Source organism: Aulonocara sp. 'chitande type north' Nkhata Bay, linkage group LG8 (assembly GCF_057382095.1).
Source record: "Aulonocara sp. 'chitande type north' Nkhata Bay isolate Kocher_YH1m ecotype deep benthic linkage group LG8, A_spYH_male_GT1.1, whole genome shotgun sequence".
NCBI classification, from domain to species: domain Eukaryota; kingdom Metazoa; phylum Chordata; class Actinopteri; order Cichliformes; family Cichlidae; genus Aulonocara; species Aulonocara sp. 'chitande type north' Nkhata Bay.
The window spans coordinates 8,026,804-8,042,720 of NC_141351.1; the positions used below are offsets into that span (position 1 = coordinate 8,026,804).

A 15,917-nucleotide genomic window follows, 5' to 3' on the forward strand; every position below is an offset into this window, starting at 1 on the left:
ACTGAATAAAGCCAGCACTTTACATTTAATATTGAAATATGTACAGCACATGTTGTACAGAAGTTGAATTATATACATTTTCACAAAATGGTCACTTTCTCATGATGTGTAACCCAACACATCATTTAGTGATTACCACAGATTATGGGTGTATAAAACAGCCATGTAAGCCAACCTTAATGTTCCCCTTTTGGAAGTATAAAACGTTTCTTTCTAATGAAAATTTATTCTTCCTGTGAGCTGCGTTGATTGCAGCGCTGCTTCAGTAAAGCCTCCACCTCTCCTCTCCGTGCCAGGCTGTTGGCTTTGCCTTGGAATCGCCCGTTCTTCCCTGCTCCCTTCCCTTGGAGCAATTCTAACACTCTGGAAAGTAAACACACAGATACAGTGCCAACCTACATTAAGATTTTAACAGTAGAAGCTACATAAATATGAAAACTCTTACTGTGGTCCCATCTCAGTGACTAGTTCACTGGGTCCAGCCAGCAGAAACAAACCAGGTCCCTTTTCCTCTCCAACAGTCAGGAAAACCAGTGTTTCCTATAACCAGAGTAGGGATTGAAAATAAATATAATGACGTGGTAATGCCTAGCAGTAAAGCAGTGAAATTGTGATCTTACCTCAGTGTTTATTTCATTGGCAATGATATTCATAAACTCATTGTCTCCCTCTTTTCTACAAGAAGAACAAGAACACCGTTTTGTTATTGACATACTCACCTTGATGCCAAAACGTCACCAGGTTGTAAAGAATGGATCATTTCTGAGGGTTTTTTTTAAATGGTTAACTGGTTAGTGCAGTGTGCCATGATATCTCTAAGCAGAACCTCTTACTTGTGGAAGGTGAAGAAGTCTTTGTGAGGATCATTCTTAAAGCTCTGAGCAATGAGAACCGCCATATCACGAAGCAGGCCCAGGTTAGTCTGCCAAAGACAGTTTTGTAGTAGTTGAGGAGCCTTATATGCAATATCTTAAGCTGAAGCATATTTACCCTGTAAAAAAAATCTAATTCTACTATTATTAATTTATTATTACCATACCATTTTTTTTTACCAAATCTGTCAAACAGTAATCTAGAAAGAAACTGTTCTTACTTTCTGTAGCAGCTTAACAGACTTCTGCAACTTGTCGACTGCCTCAACGTGCTCATCTGGTCCCGTTCTGATGATAAATGACCAAAAGGAGTTTTCACTTCAAATTTCTGAATGATTCAAAGTTAAATTTTGACTATTCAGATTTAGAACTTACTTTAGAAGTGACACCAGTGAACGCTCTGTGTTGTAGCTTTTCTCTGCATACTTTAGTACCCTTTTTCCTGCCAGGAAAATTAGGTTGGTTTTGTTTTTCTTTCCTTTCTCAGTTCCCAGCAGCTTTATTACCTTAAATTTGAATACAAAGAAATTAGATACACAACGGTTAATGGCACAAACACTAAATATAATTGTGAAAGTGTCAATGTTGTACCTGTAAGTGACCGAGGTTGGAGACGTGGGTTCCACAGCACATGTTGGCATCTATGCCCTCTATATCAATGATCCGAATGGGTCCTGCGTGGTCCTCTGGCAGCCCTCGACTTCTCACCTGATTTGTACAAATACATATTGTGTAATACACTTAACACAGGGCAACAGGTCTCTTTTACAACCAGTAAGTGCAATATCTGTACCTTCTCCACAGCTGGGTCATCTATAGAGAGAAGCTGAACCATGACAGGAATGTGAGCTCTGATCTTCTCATTTACACATTCTTCCAGTTCCTGAAGCTGGCCAGGTTTCACACAGGGAGTGTCCAGCTCAATGGTGCTTCTTTGACGACCCAGTTCCCTGATAAAAACCCAGAAAATCTGTAATCCTACAAGGCTTAGTGGCTACATGGAAAAGAACATATGCAGTGGTAAAGTACCAGGATGTGGTCTTGTATCCAAACATTGTGTCTGCCAAAGCTGTAATCAAATGCTGACCTAAGAGTCAAGAAGAAAACAATTACTGCTTAGGCAACAGGTAAAACAAAATGCGCGATGGCGTTTTTTCCTGTCTCTGTGGTGATTATTACCCGAGTGCTGCTGCATATGATCAAATCTCCTTTCCCAGTCTACCTTCACTTGAACCTCCTGACCCACCTCCAGAGGTGAGGCCACAAAATGCAGGGCGTCCGGTCCCTGCCTTGTCACTCTCAAAACTGGGACATCTCCAAGGAATCCATGGTCATCTGGCTGCAGGAGGACAACGTAAAGCATGCAAATTTTGCAAGTGACATTGTACAGTCTCGCATTTGCATAAACATTTGCAATGAAGGAACATGTGACGTACACATTTAAATAATGGAGTAAGAACTTGAAAGAAAAAGAAAATGAACATGCTTACCTGGCCACCTCCCTCAGGAAACAAGATGGTATCTTGTAGCTTGATGTGGAATCCTTTAATAGTTTCTTTCTTTCCATTTACTTCTTGTTTTAGTTCCGCCGGGCAGCAGGAGACTACAGAGGCAACAAACTGGAAGGGGACCAGAGAAATAACGATAATAATCGTGTCATATAAAATTTACAACCAGAAACATTACATGCTTCTTAAAGGACTGCAGTTGTTTAAGTGTGTGCAAGATTTCAGTCTCATACAAGACTTTATAAAGGTCTGGCTTTGTAAAGGACAATTTATGTGACAGCAAGTACAAAGACTGAAGACTTAAAAAAGGAGACAGTATCCTAAATTCTCTAAATGCATAGCATTTAAGGTGATTTATTACTTTTAAGCGGCGTTTTAAAGGAGAAAAATGATACGATCTGAAATATAGAGTGTGGAAATTACACAATTACAACCTCTAACAAAGTAAAACTGAATAAATCTAAGGTTATGTAAGATAAAAGTGCGACTCGTAGACTATATATAAACGACCTATAAATCAGTTGCCAGCCCTTGCTCTGGTTACAAAGGTAGCTAGCAGGTGCATCAGTTAGCAGGCATGCTAATCACTTCTGCACCGAACTGCTGATAAATTTCCGGGAGGTCTTTTCGGATGCTTTTAAAAGCTTCGCACCTCTTTCATATAGCAGTCTCGCTGACACTGAAAAGCCATTTTGTCCTGTTTTTGAAAGGAAAACTGCGCCAGCCGGTAGCACGAGCACGGGGAGGTGAAGCCTACAGCTGTCAGCTGACGCCTACGGGTACCATAATAGCCCAAACTTAATGACTTCGACTTTCGCTTCATAACTTTTTTAACTTAAGCGAAAAAGATTAATTAAGCCACTATTATTTAATCATCTTTTAAGTGCACTTTTTTTTAACAGGAGGAAGAGAAAACCTTAGGATGTGCTCTATAAAATCGAATAAATTGCAACCCGAATTGTAAAATGTAAATAAAACCAGAATGCAATGATTTTTTAAATCTGATACAGCTATAAATGATTCTCAGTAGAACGCAGACAACATACCAAACGTTGAAAGTGATGAAATGAACCGATTTAAGAGGAAATGGGGTAATTTCAAATTAGACAGCATTTCAACAAAAGGCTGGAAACGTTTTTTTTTTTACAACTAGTTATGTTAACCGGCAACAGGTCACTAATATGACTACGTATAAAAAGCGAGGCTGTGTTTTTAGTGCATTACTACGAGTGTAAACTAAATTTGGGCTACTGATTGAGACTTTTAAATTTACTGCAACGTTACTGCCATCTTCTGGAGTTACCGACACAATCATGTTCTATATCCCCCAGTTCATTCAGCTAGTGTTATTACCTCAAGCAACATAATGCAATTTTGTGTTTAATAAAACTTTTATTATCAATCACATGCCGGTGTACAGTAAATAATTACAGAGCAATAAATAATCTCACATAAAATATCATCATACATTTAAAAACAGCATTTTGGACAATAGCACATCCATTTTTAGCATATAATACAGCTTTCAGTAAACAAACTGTTGTCCTCAGTATCCTGAGTTATACATTTACAGCAGGCTTCACCAGAGAGGATAAAGTATCAGTCAGACTGTTGAAAGGGAAAAAAATGGATGAATGGTCAGTCTCCGCAATAAAATGATCAATATAAGTTACAGATTTTCAGTCGGCATTGATTGTAGAATACTTAAATATAGACTATTGCAGAAGCAATTCCCAATTTTACATTGTACACTCCTCACTTATATGGAGAACACTTCACTTACATCACTAAGATCCCCCATATCTGGAGCTTCTCCTTTGTCACTGTTAGCCATCTCTCGGATCATCTGTAAAAGGAAAGCCATTTAAACAAAAAAATAATGGAAGGTATTGCATATTACATGCACTGGGATCAGAAGCAATATTGGAATTTGATTGATCTTATTACTAAGAAGACTGAATTCACTCACATCCACATAACGGTCATATTCCTCCTTTCCCTCATCGTCTTCGTGCTCCCAGTCCCTCCAGTTATCAAAGTCAACTGATATCCAACTGGCCTGTGGAATGAAGACATAACAGCACCATTTTAGGTATTATTTACTAAAAGTAAAGTTGCAAGAATTACAGAACATCCTACTTAGTTAGTTGTAATATCCTCAGGCACTCTATTAATACTTATATAAAGCTTCTCTTTGCTTATATAATGCATTTTTATGAGACGGAAACAGTGAGCTAAGACTTTTTCAACTTAGGGTTTGTGATTGAAACTGGTAAATGAATAGTGAGAAAGTATCATTGGTAAAAAAAAAAATTCTTCAGCCTCATAAAAACAGTCTTAACATGAGCCATGCTATTTTTATGAACCTGAGTAAATACCAGATGAGAAGAATAGAATACCTTGATACTGATCGGTTTAAGGACACAGACACAAACACGTGTGCTTACCTTAGCTGGATCTTTCTGAAGACGAGGCCAAGCACAATCAGGTTTCATCTTCCTTAGCAAGACATTGATGGTGCGGTCATAGACCCTTTCTCTGGAGTCCTTTCAAGTGATGACAAGTTAAAGGAGCGTTTAACAGCCTGCTTTCTGTACATTGAAGAATACAGAATATAATGCGGATGCTTACGTGGATCTGGACTTTGTCATAGAAGTGCAGCTCGTTGTAGTACACATCATCTGTTTCGTTTTTGCAGCTGTTGCAGAGAGGCAATGGGGTTGTCAAAGAAACCATTTTAGACATTTTCTAAACTGAATCACATGTGACTTCAAGAGAGGGAACGTCTTTAAAAACTCACCACAGAATCAGTTTGTCTGGCTGGATATCAACTTGGACATCTTTAGGTTTCTGAACCATGAAGTTGATGGTGACGTATTTCTTCCTGTCAAACCACAGCGCATGTGCTGGCTTGCTGTTAAAACACCAAGAAACTGCTTAGGAATCAAACCTGAAACCTTTTCATAATGAAAGATTTAGGAAAAAAACATGCTTTATTGCTCAGTGAGTTTGGCAGCACTTACCTTTCCTCTGGTCTGACAATTTTAGGTTTGTTCATTCTTGTTGTTGTTTTTAAATAAAAGAGAAGTTGCTATACAATTCCTTTTTACCAAGAGAAAGCTAACTCACACGTGTCCAGCTGAGTTAGTAGTGTGCCCTGATGCAGCGGCCAGGCCCTAAAAGCTATATATAGACCATCTGGTATCAGCTGCTAGGAGACTTGCCTGCCACAGCCCCTTCCGTGCCCTTTATAGCCTGACTGTGGAACACTCGGGAAAACAGATGCATTTTCTGGGTTCTCAAAGTGGTTCAGCCACCTTTAATTGATTGTTTAAGAGGATGGAGGTGGGGGCAGGAAGAATCCAACAAGAAAATTACCTAATGGGACCCACTTCAACACTTGGGAGGTTGTTGACCAACATTGCCTGAGGGATGCAATGGAACTTTAAGAATTTTGGACAAAATCTTGACACATTGATAATTTTAAAATTGATTTTGCTGAATTTATGAATCATTTACCAACATACACATACATGAATAATCAAGTGAATTTCATTTGACAGCGTTTCATTAAGTTTAAATCTTAGTTATGCAACAAAATTAAATTACTTAAAATCAGTATTTTGGCCATCAATATTGTTTAAAGAGTAGAATTGTAAATGTAAACTTTATATATAGGAAGGTAGATATAATAAAGATAAAATACTTTATTTATTTTCCAAAAGTTAAAAAAAATCCTGTGGTAGACCAGCCAGAACATCCACTACACACACACACACACACACACACATATATATATATATATATATATATATATATATATATATATATATATATATAAGTTTAAATAAAGTAGAATATTTCAATAAAGTATGTGTCAAATACACAATAACTTAATAAAGTAAGAAAAAAAAAAAAAAGGAAAAATACAGTCAAATGAAATAACAGGGCTCAATAAGTAAACATGTTGATAAAATACAATATATGATAATAACGATATGACCAAATTGAAGTTAACCAAACAAAATATGAATATACAAGAACGTGGCTCTTCTGAGTGAAACAGCTCAGTAAAATCAGTAAATTCGACAAAGCAAAATTTAATAGATACAATTTAAAAGTCTTGAGTCAGCCTTTTTTTTATATTTTGGTAAGGAAATTGGAACTATGTGCAGGAACTGACTGGAGCATGTGTAAACATAGATAGGCCAAAAACAGAGTTGGTAAAAATCCAACAAGTTTAAAAGGCAGCTTGGATAATTTTTACGAGTTTGAAAGTCAATATTTGGTATGGCCATCTTTATTCTCCAACACAGCCTGAACTCTCCTAGTCAAGCTACTGTATCTTGTAACTTCTTAAAGTAACCTTCAGGATGAGTTCTCCGGGGTTTTTAAAGGCTTCTTCTTTGGATAAAGGCTGTTATCCAATACTATTCCTTAAGAATAACTTCTTGACAGCCACCACAGCACTAAAGCAATTTCTGAGGCCAACAGTAAATGGATCCGCTGAAGTAACAGATATATCAGGTCTTGTGTCAGGTCCTTGATGGATCCCCCCCCCCCCCCCCTTTTTCTTAAGCACATGATTTTTCAGATACTGTTCATCTGCTGTAAATCTCAATTTTCAGTGATTTAACAAACAAAAAAGCATTCCTCTGAAAATGGTCAGGTACAAGGACTGAACTGAAAATGTCCCAGAGAAAGCCTTGGGATCTATTGAACAAGAGCACTTTTTTCAAAATGGCAAGAAAGATTGGCTCCTTGGGAGTCATATTTTTATTAAAGAAAAAAAAGACACGATACTACGACAGTGCATTTCAAATTAACCCCCACCCAGCCCACTTCAGATTTTAGACAGGCATTAGTAATACATTTATTTTATCCGGAAGTCGCCCCCTGCTGGTCTACTGGTTACCGGAAATTCATTTCTTCGCTCTGTCTGAGCGAGGAATGCAGCTCGAGCTACTAAACGCTGTGTACATATAAACTAATAAAGTAAAAAATCTATAAATCATTAAACAGTTTATTTTTTAAACGTAACGTTTACATTTGCTGCTTTAGACCATCGTGAAGTAGTAGCCATCAAGAAGAACATGCCTCGTAGAAGACAGGTAAGAGTGCATGTAGGTCGCACAAGAGGGTAACGTTAGCTAAGTTAGCGCTAATGGTTAACCAGGAGGTTCCACCATATTCCATTCAATATTCTGACAGTGTAACGCGCTAAAACACGGTGTTAGCATCAGCTGATAAATCTGCACAGAATAATTTAAACATACTGACTTTAACTGCATTGCCACATTCAGCTTGTGTCGGTATTGTTCGAGCTCATTAAACACCCAGTGTACAGTTAAAAGCAGCTAAAAGAAGCTAAAACTTTTACTTCACGTTTGGTGAAATGTAACGGCGCTTTGCGGTTCATGTATATGTAGGCTTTGCCCTAAGACTAAAACAAGACCAGTCCTGCTTAAATTGCTGTTTGTGAATACAGTGTTGTGCCACATTGGCTGGGAAAAAAACAAATACTAAAAACCAAGAGCAGAGCTAACCGTTAACGCTAAGCTAACAACAATAACAGTTGACGTGCTAAGCAGACTGGTTACTTTGTCGTGGTAATTACTACACGTGTGACAGTATTTGGCCAGTTTTTAACACTAGTTTGGCGGAATATATTGCTTTGGTATTAGTAAGGGGTAGATGGTGTTAAGACCTGTTTATGCTGATAATAATAATTAAACAGCTAATGGAGAGCTATCATTTGATTGTAGCCAGTCAGAAATCGAAAAGAAAAATGTCCACAAACAGCACTTTTACAGTGTTACCTCAGCTACGCTTTTAATTTGGTGGATTTATGACTCAACAATGAATAGATATACTGTGAATGCTGAATTAACTGCTCTGTAAAACTGTAGTTGCTATCGCCAGAACAACTCTGTCTTTTTGGCTTGTGGACACCATCAGTGTTATCCATGCTTGTTTTTTTCCGCACCTCTATTTGACATTATTTAGTAAAAGGTGCCTTTCATTTACCGTTTGTTCCCCTGACAGAGACACATGGCTGGGAGTGGTTCAGATGGAACTGAAGACTCTGACTCCTCTGCTGAAAGAGAACAGACCAATAGCTCAGAAAGTGAAGGGACTGTGCCCAAGAGACAGCGCCTCACCAGAGCCTCTACTCGCCTTAGCCAAAGCTCTCAGGGTTGGCAACATAGCCTATACATATGCACACACACACACATATGTATATATATACTTTTACAGTGATTTGAAGATTACTTTTATTTTATTTTCCCTTAGATACTCAGGAATTAAAGCGAGCTGTGGATCACGATGAATCTCCACCACTGACGCCCACTGGAAATGCACCCTCCTCTGAATCAGAGTTGGACATCTCCAGTCCCAATGCCTCACATGATGAGAGCCAGGCCAAGGACCAAGCCAACAGAGATTCGGATAAAGATCTCTCCCACCGACCTAAACGCCGCCGCTGTCACGAAACCTATAATTTCAACATGAAATGTCCAACCCCGGGGTGCAATTCCCTTGGTAAAATATATTACTTTTTTTGCCAAACGTCAAAAGTGTTATTAAAAATTTGAACATTGGAAATATGGCATATCAGCAAACATTGTCCTTATTTTTCTCTTTTTTCTTAGGTCACCTCACAGGAAAGCATGAACGTCATTTTGCTGTGTCAGGCTGTCCTCTTTACCACAATCTTTCTGCTGATGAATGCAAGGTGATTATTATAAATCATGTTCAGAATACTTTACAATATTATGTGAATTTACTTTATCTATACAGTTATTAACCTGAAACACTGGCAGTGGCTGGACTGTACAACTTTCTTTGGGACATAACTGATACTCCAAAGGTTGAGTGTAGTAAATGACAATTTCAGCTGTAGTACAAGTACACAATGTCTTTTGCTATCAGTAAAAACAGCCACAAGTAACACTTCATCACTTAAACAGGGATGTTCCCAGCAAATGTTATTAATGTTGTAGGTTGAAGTGGCTGGTATGAGTATTTGGCTGCCTGAGCCGTATCAGAGAGAAATGAGAGACCAAGAAGAGATATAATCCATGCTTTATTTATTTATCTATTTATTTATTTATTTATTTGTCAGGTAAAAGCCATTAGCCGTGAGAAACAAGAGGAGGAGGTAAAGGCACAGGAGGACAGCAACTCGCGCCATGCAACTCGTCACCAGGTAGGTCTGCTTTAGAAATGAGAGCATGACATTGAATTTTACACTTTGCTTAATTATCTGTTTATTATTTTAACTACTGTCAGTAATTTCTCATACCAGGAAAGTGAATTGGTTATTTATCCTTATTTGTAGACACCAACACCGAAACAGATTCGATACAAGGAGCAAGTGGCTGAGATAAGGAAGGGTCGAAACTCTGGCCTGCAGAAGGAGCAGAAAGAAAAGCATGTGGTACATCACCAGTACTTTTGTTTTGCTATTTCTAAGCTTATTCCACCTCATAGCTGGCGTGTTACTTCATTTCCTGCTTGCCTTTTCTCGTGGCCCACAGGAGCATCGGCAAACACACGGCAACACCAGAGAGCCTCTGCTGGAGAACATCACCAGTGAATATGACCTGGAGCTGTTCAGGAAAGCACAGGCCCGAGCATCTGAAGACCTGGTAATGATGGGGTTTCACATCTCCATAAGTACTTTCTTTTTAGCATTTTAGAATAAGATAAAAGGAAATGAAGCTAGAACTGGTGCCTTTCATTGTTCCAGGTACATTATTTTTCTTTAAAAACTGAGTTGTCACTATTTTGTTTTATTTATTTATTTATTTATTTATTTTTTAAACTGTCAGTATGTTAGCATTCTAGTTTTTTGATTGATAACCTCATCACACACATTGGACATTAATGTTTCCCATCTTCATGCCTGCAGGAGAAGCTGCGCATCCAGGGTCAGATCACCGAGGGCAGTAACATGATCAAGACTATCTTGTTTGGTCGCTACGAGCTGGACACCTGGTACCACTCGCCCTATCCTGAGGAGTATGCGCGTCTGGGTCGTCTGTACGTCTGTGAATTCTGCCTCAAATACATGAAGAGCCAGACCATCCTCAGGCGACACATGGTGAGAGAGACTAATCCCAAGTCATTGGAGTCGTGCTACACTTAGAAATGATTTTTATAAAAACATTCTAAACATTCATTTTTTAAAGTTCAGTTTTGGCAAACAGCCGTTGCTCTTATTACATTATATATTTTTACTGCACGGTGGCCTTTAAATAAGAATAATTTATCTTTATGAACTCACTGGTTTGGAAGTACTGTAGATTATTTGTCTTTTCAGGCCAAATGTGTGTGGAAGCATCCTCCAGGAGATGAGGTGTACAGAAAGGGGTCTATATCTGTGTTTGAAGTCGATGGCAAAAAGAATAAGGTAAGAGTCTTACTTAGTGAACACTGGCATTTCTTTTCTTTTTAAATTGTAATCAAATATATAAGCCACTTTTAAAGTAATCAAGGGCCATATCATCCCCAGATCTACTGTCAGAACTTGTGTTTACTTGCCAAGCTTTTCCTGGACCACAAAACACTTTACTATGACGTGGAGCCTTTTCTCTTCTATGTCATGACTGAAGCTGACAACACTGGCTGCCATTTAGTAGGCTATTTTTCAAAGGTAAAGAAGAACAAGGTTATTGTTTTTACCCACACAATGATTGAATTTATGTTCCAGAACAGAAATGTCTAAAAAGTGTTTTTTCCTTCTATTTATTTCTTTAAGGAGAAAAATTCCTTCCTGAACTACAATGTATCCTGTATCCTGACAATGCCACAGTACATGAGACAAGGCTTTGGAAAGATGCTCATTGACTTTAGTATGTATATATGTTAATTTATTCTATTCTCAATGTAATCATTAAATTGCATTTTAGTCTTTTTGCATAATGAAATACAGATAATTCTCTCTTCCTTCTTCTGAAAGCGTTCATTCTGACTGTCCTGTGCTTTATTTAGGTTATCTGTTGTCAAAAGTTGAGGAGAAGGTGGGCTCGCCAGAGAGACCTCTCTCTGATCTGGGCCTCATCAGTTACAGGAGTTACTGGAAGGAGGTATTACTCAGATACATGTACAACTTTCAAGGCAAGGAGATCTCCATCAAAGGTAAGTGAAAGCACAAACCCTATAATTTGGCAGCTTAAATTATATGTTTACAAAAAAAGCTGAAAGTGGCTCTGTACTTTGTTACCAGTTACCAATTACCAGTTTAAAATAATCTTAATTTTAGCTTATATTGGCCTTGGTGAAGTCCCAAAGTCCATCTTCTGACTAGTAACAAGACAGTTTAGCTTCTTTCCCTCTTAGCTCACCTCTTAAGCTATGTTTTTTTCTGTTTGGCTGTCCCTTGCAAGTAAAAGATTTGCGCAGCAGCAGCTGGGTGGGAGTGCTGCGCTCAAAGTCTGAGCTGTGTGCCTCAGATAACCATATTAAAGAAAATCCCTCTCATTGACAGTCAAGAGCAGGAAAAAATGCCTAAACCAGAGTGTTTAGAGAAGTCTGAAGCTTGAGCTTTAGGCCCTTAAAGATTACTTGTACATACACTGATCTCAGAATATGTATATCGATGATAGATAAAAGGAAGAGCATAATGAATCCGCACAAGAAGATTCATGCATTTAATAAACAAGACAAATGCATACAATTAATATTTGTTTTAATATTTGCGTGCTGCACAGAGATCAGTCAGGAAACTGCTGTCAACCCGGTGGACATTGTGAGCACCCTGCAGTCTCTTCAGATGCTGAAGTATTGGAAGGGAAAGCACTTAGTACTGAAGCGTCAGGTAAGCTGGCTCCTCTCCATTTTATTTATGCTTGTATTTATTTATTGAAATAATTGCTTTTGTATCAAATTATTTGGGTTACTGAGATCATTTACTTGTCTATTTCTAATATTTTGATTAATTTTGGAAGTAAAATTTTACGTTAATGCTGTAAAACACGTTTTATACCAGGCCCTTCTTTCTATTTCTATCTTACTGGAAAAATTAGATGTGATAACCTAGCTCGTTACCCTGTTTCTCATCCCAGGACCTGATTGATGAGTGGAAAGCAAAGGAGATCAAGCGAGGCAATAGCAACAAAACCATCGACCCAAGCTCGCTAAAATGGACCCCTCCCAAAGGGACATAAACACTGAGAAGCTCAGGCTACTGAAAACACTCGCCTCTAGCCTCACCAGCCACAAGTAGCCTAGACCTATGAACTGTCAATAAAGATCAGTGTTTTTTTTTCTTTCATCCCTTTGACCCTGTTTATTTCTTCTTGTCTGTAATGTGAATTTTTTAAACACCTTTTTATATTTTACTGTCATTTCTAGCCAAACCAGCATACGTTCCAAGTCAAATGCTTTTTGTCAGCATTGTGAAAAATGAGTGTCGAGGATTTGCTTTAAAACTGCCTTTGTGTGCTGAATGTTAAATGATGAACGGTCCAATGTGATGGATAACATTAATGTTAGAATAGCTACATTTGAGTGCATTTAGAGGTTATTTTTATTTACTATGAGAAATGTGCTTTTTGACAATGGTGGTTATTCTTTTTGAGCGTTAATACAGTAACTGTTAGCATGAATCGAAACATGAAATTGAGCAGGGTGTACTTTTAATGAGTATGATTTATGGCAACACGCCTTTGGTTGGTATAAAATTGTATAGATCTTCGTCATAATGTCTTTTTTTTTTTTTTTTTCTAATTCCATCAATACAGGATTCTGATCCATTCCTTTGCTGAACCTGCCAATGATGAGGGGAAAGAGGAGATTTTTAATTTGCTGAGGATATAAAATACAAATGTAACACCACTATATGAATGCACATAGAAACAAAACAGCCTCAGGTTTTTATACTGGTACAATCGTACCTTGCTTGTATGGGTTCTCTGAATCATGGATCGCAGTGGTCTTTGCAGAACGATTTACTTTGGGTAGAGATTCTGTAATAAACAGGAAACGTTTGACTAGGATGGTTTTCGGCTTGTACTTTGAATCATAGCTGTGTAATGTGTATTAGCACTTTGATATTTTTAATATCAATAAAGCTGCCTTGATATTTTGAAATATCTACAATTTACATGCGGTCTATTGATGATTTTATGCTTACCACCACTGGAGATGCTTCTTCCCATCAGGCCCACAAACATTTCTCCTTTATTTCCTATAAGAATAAGAAATATGCAATGATGCTGTGATTAAATATTAGATTCCAATTTCTGGAACTACTAGTTTTCAAAACCGTTAGTATGATAAGAGTTCTGCTTCAATAAGGTCAAGCCACTCACGTCTTTTTACTTGGTAGGGTTTTTTTGCATCTGTGAAGAGATAAATTTATTGTCATGCAACAGGCTTTAATACTTATTATGAGACATAAAAATGGTGATAAGCACAAAAATGAGACATTATGTTATGCATGGATATGTTTCAAGGTTACCTGAGCGTTTCCCCATGAGTCCGTAGAATCGAAGGGCTTTGGATCTTTTTATTACACTGGACATTGGACTGGTCAGGCTTGTCTGCAGTGATTCATCCTGCAAGAAACATTTCACTATTTTATTTAAAGTAAACCAGTTTTTATATTTAAAAAGTATATCTACAAGAGTCTACAAGCAAACGCATTGTTAATGCAATGGTCGTCTAACATTTTGAGTTTTCTTTCTGTATCTTCTTTCAAATTAGTAAAAAAAAAAAGAAATACAGATTTATTTGCAAAAATGTTAAAAATACTTATGCACCATTATAATATGTGTTACTTACAGAACTTTGCCTCTTGTAAAAAACAAAAACAAATGCAGAATTTTAAAACACACAGCTTTCAGACTTCTTTGAAAGTATATTTTTTTCTTGTATATAAGCAAGAAATCTCAACAATCATCTAAGATTTTCTCCTCTTCACCTAAGCTTGAACAGAATAAGTGAATGAACTCAATGCTTTGATATTTAAATTTGTCCATTGCTCAACCCATTATAAAAACAATAGTGCTTCTCACCTTCCACTCTTTCAGAAGTCCTCTCTGCTCTTCTGCACTGCACGAGAATCTCTGATAGGTTTGCACCAAAGCACAAAAAGTCACAATAACCAGCTGGATCTTCCAGTTATCCATTGCTATCTCAAAGAGAAAAGCTCTGCTTCTACTTCTTTTTAATCAAATATATTTTTTATCCCAGCAAAAGCTAATAATACATTACAGATGATGTTGGCAGGATGGGTTTTCGTATTATTCAGTCTGTGCGAACTGCATCCATGGCGCCTTTATACCTCTAAACCCCTGCTACTAGACCCCTCCCCTCTAAACAGGACTATTCACTTGCCACAATTCAATTTATTACAACTCCCTAATTTATTGTATTGGAGTATTTGTAAAAGATCAAGCTTTTAAATTCTTTCCCTCATACTTTGTAGTCATTAAATGGGAGAAAATGTGATTGAATTAACAATTAAACTTTTTTTTTTTTTTAAATAGTTGGACCTATAAGACGTCATCTAAAAACTTACAGGCAGGGGTCAATTCTAAGAAAAAAAACCCCCACCTCTTCAATATCAAATATTTACATTTGAGAAGGTCGCCTTTCATTTCCATCTTTATTAGACGTCTAGATTGTGGTTGGTCTAAAAATATTCTCCTCTTGCTCATTTGTGACCTTGTGATGTTCACATGCTTCTTTGATATTACAGAGGAAGAGGGCAGGTGTGTCGGGTCTTTGAGTGATGCTTTGTAAATATACCCGTCTACTTTGAAGGTTTTATTGGGTTGCCAGTTGACTTGGTGAATGTTTAGCTGGGAATTTATTAAGCAGGAGAGCACAGCGGTGACCTCAAAGGTCAAGTAGACTGAAGTAAAAGTGCGTTGACTTATTACGATTTAACACATGTGGAAGCGCTGAAGGTTGTGTAGTGCACCTGATGGTCAGAAGTCATACACGACAAGGTGATGGATGAAATCTCAAAAACGCAGATGAAATTCAAGCGCAATGAAGACTGTATGAATTGTGTTACATGACATTTGTGACCTCAGATGTGTGGAAAATGCTGACAATGTCAATATTTGTAACTTTTCCATTAAGCGATATGTCAGCAGGGTGATTTATTTTCCATCTCCTGAGATAATTACACTGTTATTAAACCTTTTGATACTCTTTACTTACTTAGCCATTTAAATGCTCTGTTTTAATGAAAGCTGACCCCCCCCCCCCCCCCCCGCACACACACACACTCTGGTCATAGAAATTTCTGGAGGGGCAATTACTTGACAATCTGTGTGCTCCAAAGACACCCACTCGAAACAAAGCTGACACACACATCAAATGCTTTGATCCACACACAGGTGCTTCTGTAGGAAGACGAGCCCAGGACAATTATCCCTGAAAGGCAATTACACCTGAAAAGCCCTCGTGTGCACGTAGTCTAAGCCACGGCTAACGTGGAGAGGCGAATCAAAAGAAATCAGAGGCACGGCATTTGCATATGAAATGGTTGAGTCACAAAGAGCTCCCGTAATGACAG

The 15,917-nt window shown here is 37.8% G+C and overlaps 4 protein-coding genes across 6 annotated transcripts; 1 reads left to right on the plus strand and 3 right to left on the minus strand.

Annotated features, from left to right (window-relative positions):
* Positions 1 to 6: 6 nt before the first annotated feature.
* Positions 7 to 3,177, minus strand: aarsd1 (alanyl-tRNA synthetase domain containing 1). The gene is made up of 12 exons (XM_086303158.1): positions 3,033 to 3,177; positions 2,363 to 2,491; positions 2,052 to 2,211; positions 1,902 to 1,959; positions 1,666 to 1,822; positions 1,464 to 1,580; positions 1,248 to 1,378; positions 1,094 to 1,160; positions 834 to 922; positions 621 to 675; positions 446 to 540; positions 7 to 363 (listed from the first exon to the last, which is right to left on the minus strand). The coding sequence occupies exons 1-12, from the start codon at positions 3,069 to 3,071 to the stop codon at positions 225 to 227; spliced, it is 1,236 nt and encodes a 411-aa protein (XP_086159284.1). The 5' UTR covers positions 3,072 to 3,177; the 3' UTR covers positions 7 to 224.
* Positions 3,178 to 3,751: 574 nt separating this feature from the next.
* Positions 3,752 to 5,601, minus strand: ptges3l (prostaglandin E synthase 3 like). Its single transcript, XM_086303159.1, has 7 exons — positions 5,404 to 5,601; positions 5,181 to 5,294; positions 5,012 to 5,078; positions 4,828 to 4,926; positions 4,350 to 4,439; positions 4,164 to 4,226; positions 3,752 to 3,988 (listed from the first exon to the last, which is right to left on the minus strand). The coding sequence occupies exons 1-7, from the start codon at positions 5,436 to 5,438 to the stop codon at positions 3,980 to 3,982; spliced, it is 477 nt and encodes a 158-aa protein (XP_086159285.1). The 5' UTR covers positions 5,439 to 5,601; the 3' UTR covers positions 3,752 to 3,979.
* Positions 5,602 to 7,293: 1,692 nt separating this feature from the next.
* kat7b (K(lysine) acetyltransferase 7b) lies at positions 7,294 to 13,626 on the plus strand. 2 transcript variants are annotated; one of them, XM_086303160.1, is made up of 14 exons: positions 7,294 to 7,491; positions 8,426 to 8,576; positions 8,675 to 8,923; positions 9,034 to 9,116; positions 9,507 to 9,590; positions 9,723 to 9,821; positions 9,922 to 10,032; positions 10,296 to 10,487; positions 10,707 to 10,796; positions 10,899 to 11,039; positions 11,145 to 11,238; positions 11,378 to 11,524; positions 12,097 to 12,203; positions 12,451 to 13,626. In XM_086303160.1, exons 1-14 carry the CDS (start codon positions 7,474 to 7,476, stop codon positions 12,550 to 12,552), a joined length of 1,668 nt encoding a protein of 555 aa, XP_086159286.1. In that variant the 5' UTR covers positions 7,294 to 7,473; the 3' UTR covers positions 12,553 to 13,626. The 2 variants fall into 2 exon arrangements, with proteins under 2 accessions (XP_086159286.1, XP_086159287.1); XM_086303161.1 differs by lacking the exon at positions 7,294 to 7,491 and adding an exon at positions 7,898 to 7,989.
* LOC147323053 (uncharacterized) lies at positions 12,645 to 14,623 on the minus strand. 2 transcript variants are annotated; one of them, XM_086303162.1, is made up of 5 exons: positions 14,404 to 14,623; positions 13,848 to 13,944; positions 13,699 to 13,728; positions 13,521 to 13,574; positions 12,645 to 13,353 (listed from the first exon to the last, which is right to left on the minus strand). In XM_086303162.1, exons 1-5 carry the CDS (start codon positions 14,515 to 14,517, stop codon positions 13,262 to 13,264), a joined length of 387 nt encoding a protein of 128 aa, XP_086159288.1. In that variant the 5' UTR covers positions 14,518 to 14,623; the 3' UTR covers positions 12,645 to 13,261. The 2 variants fall into 2 exon arrangements, with proteins under 2 accessions (XP_086159288.1, XP_086159289.1); XM_086303163.1 differs by lacking the exon at positions 12,645 to 13,353 and having other exon boundaries at positions 13,450 to 13,574.
* Positions 14,624 to 15,917: the final 1,294 nt, after the last annotated feature.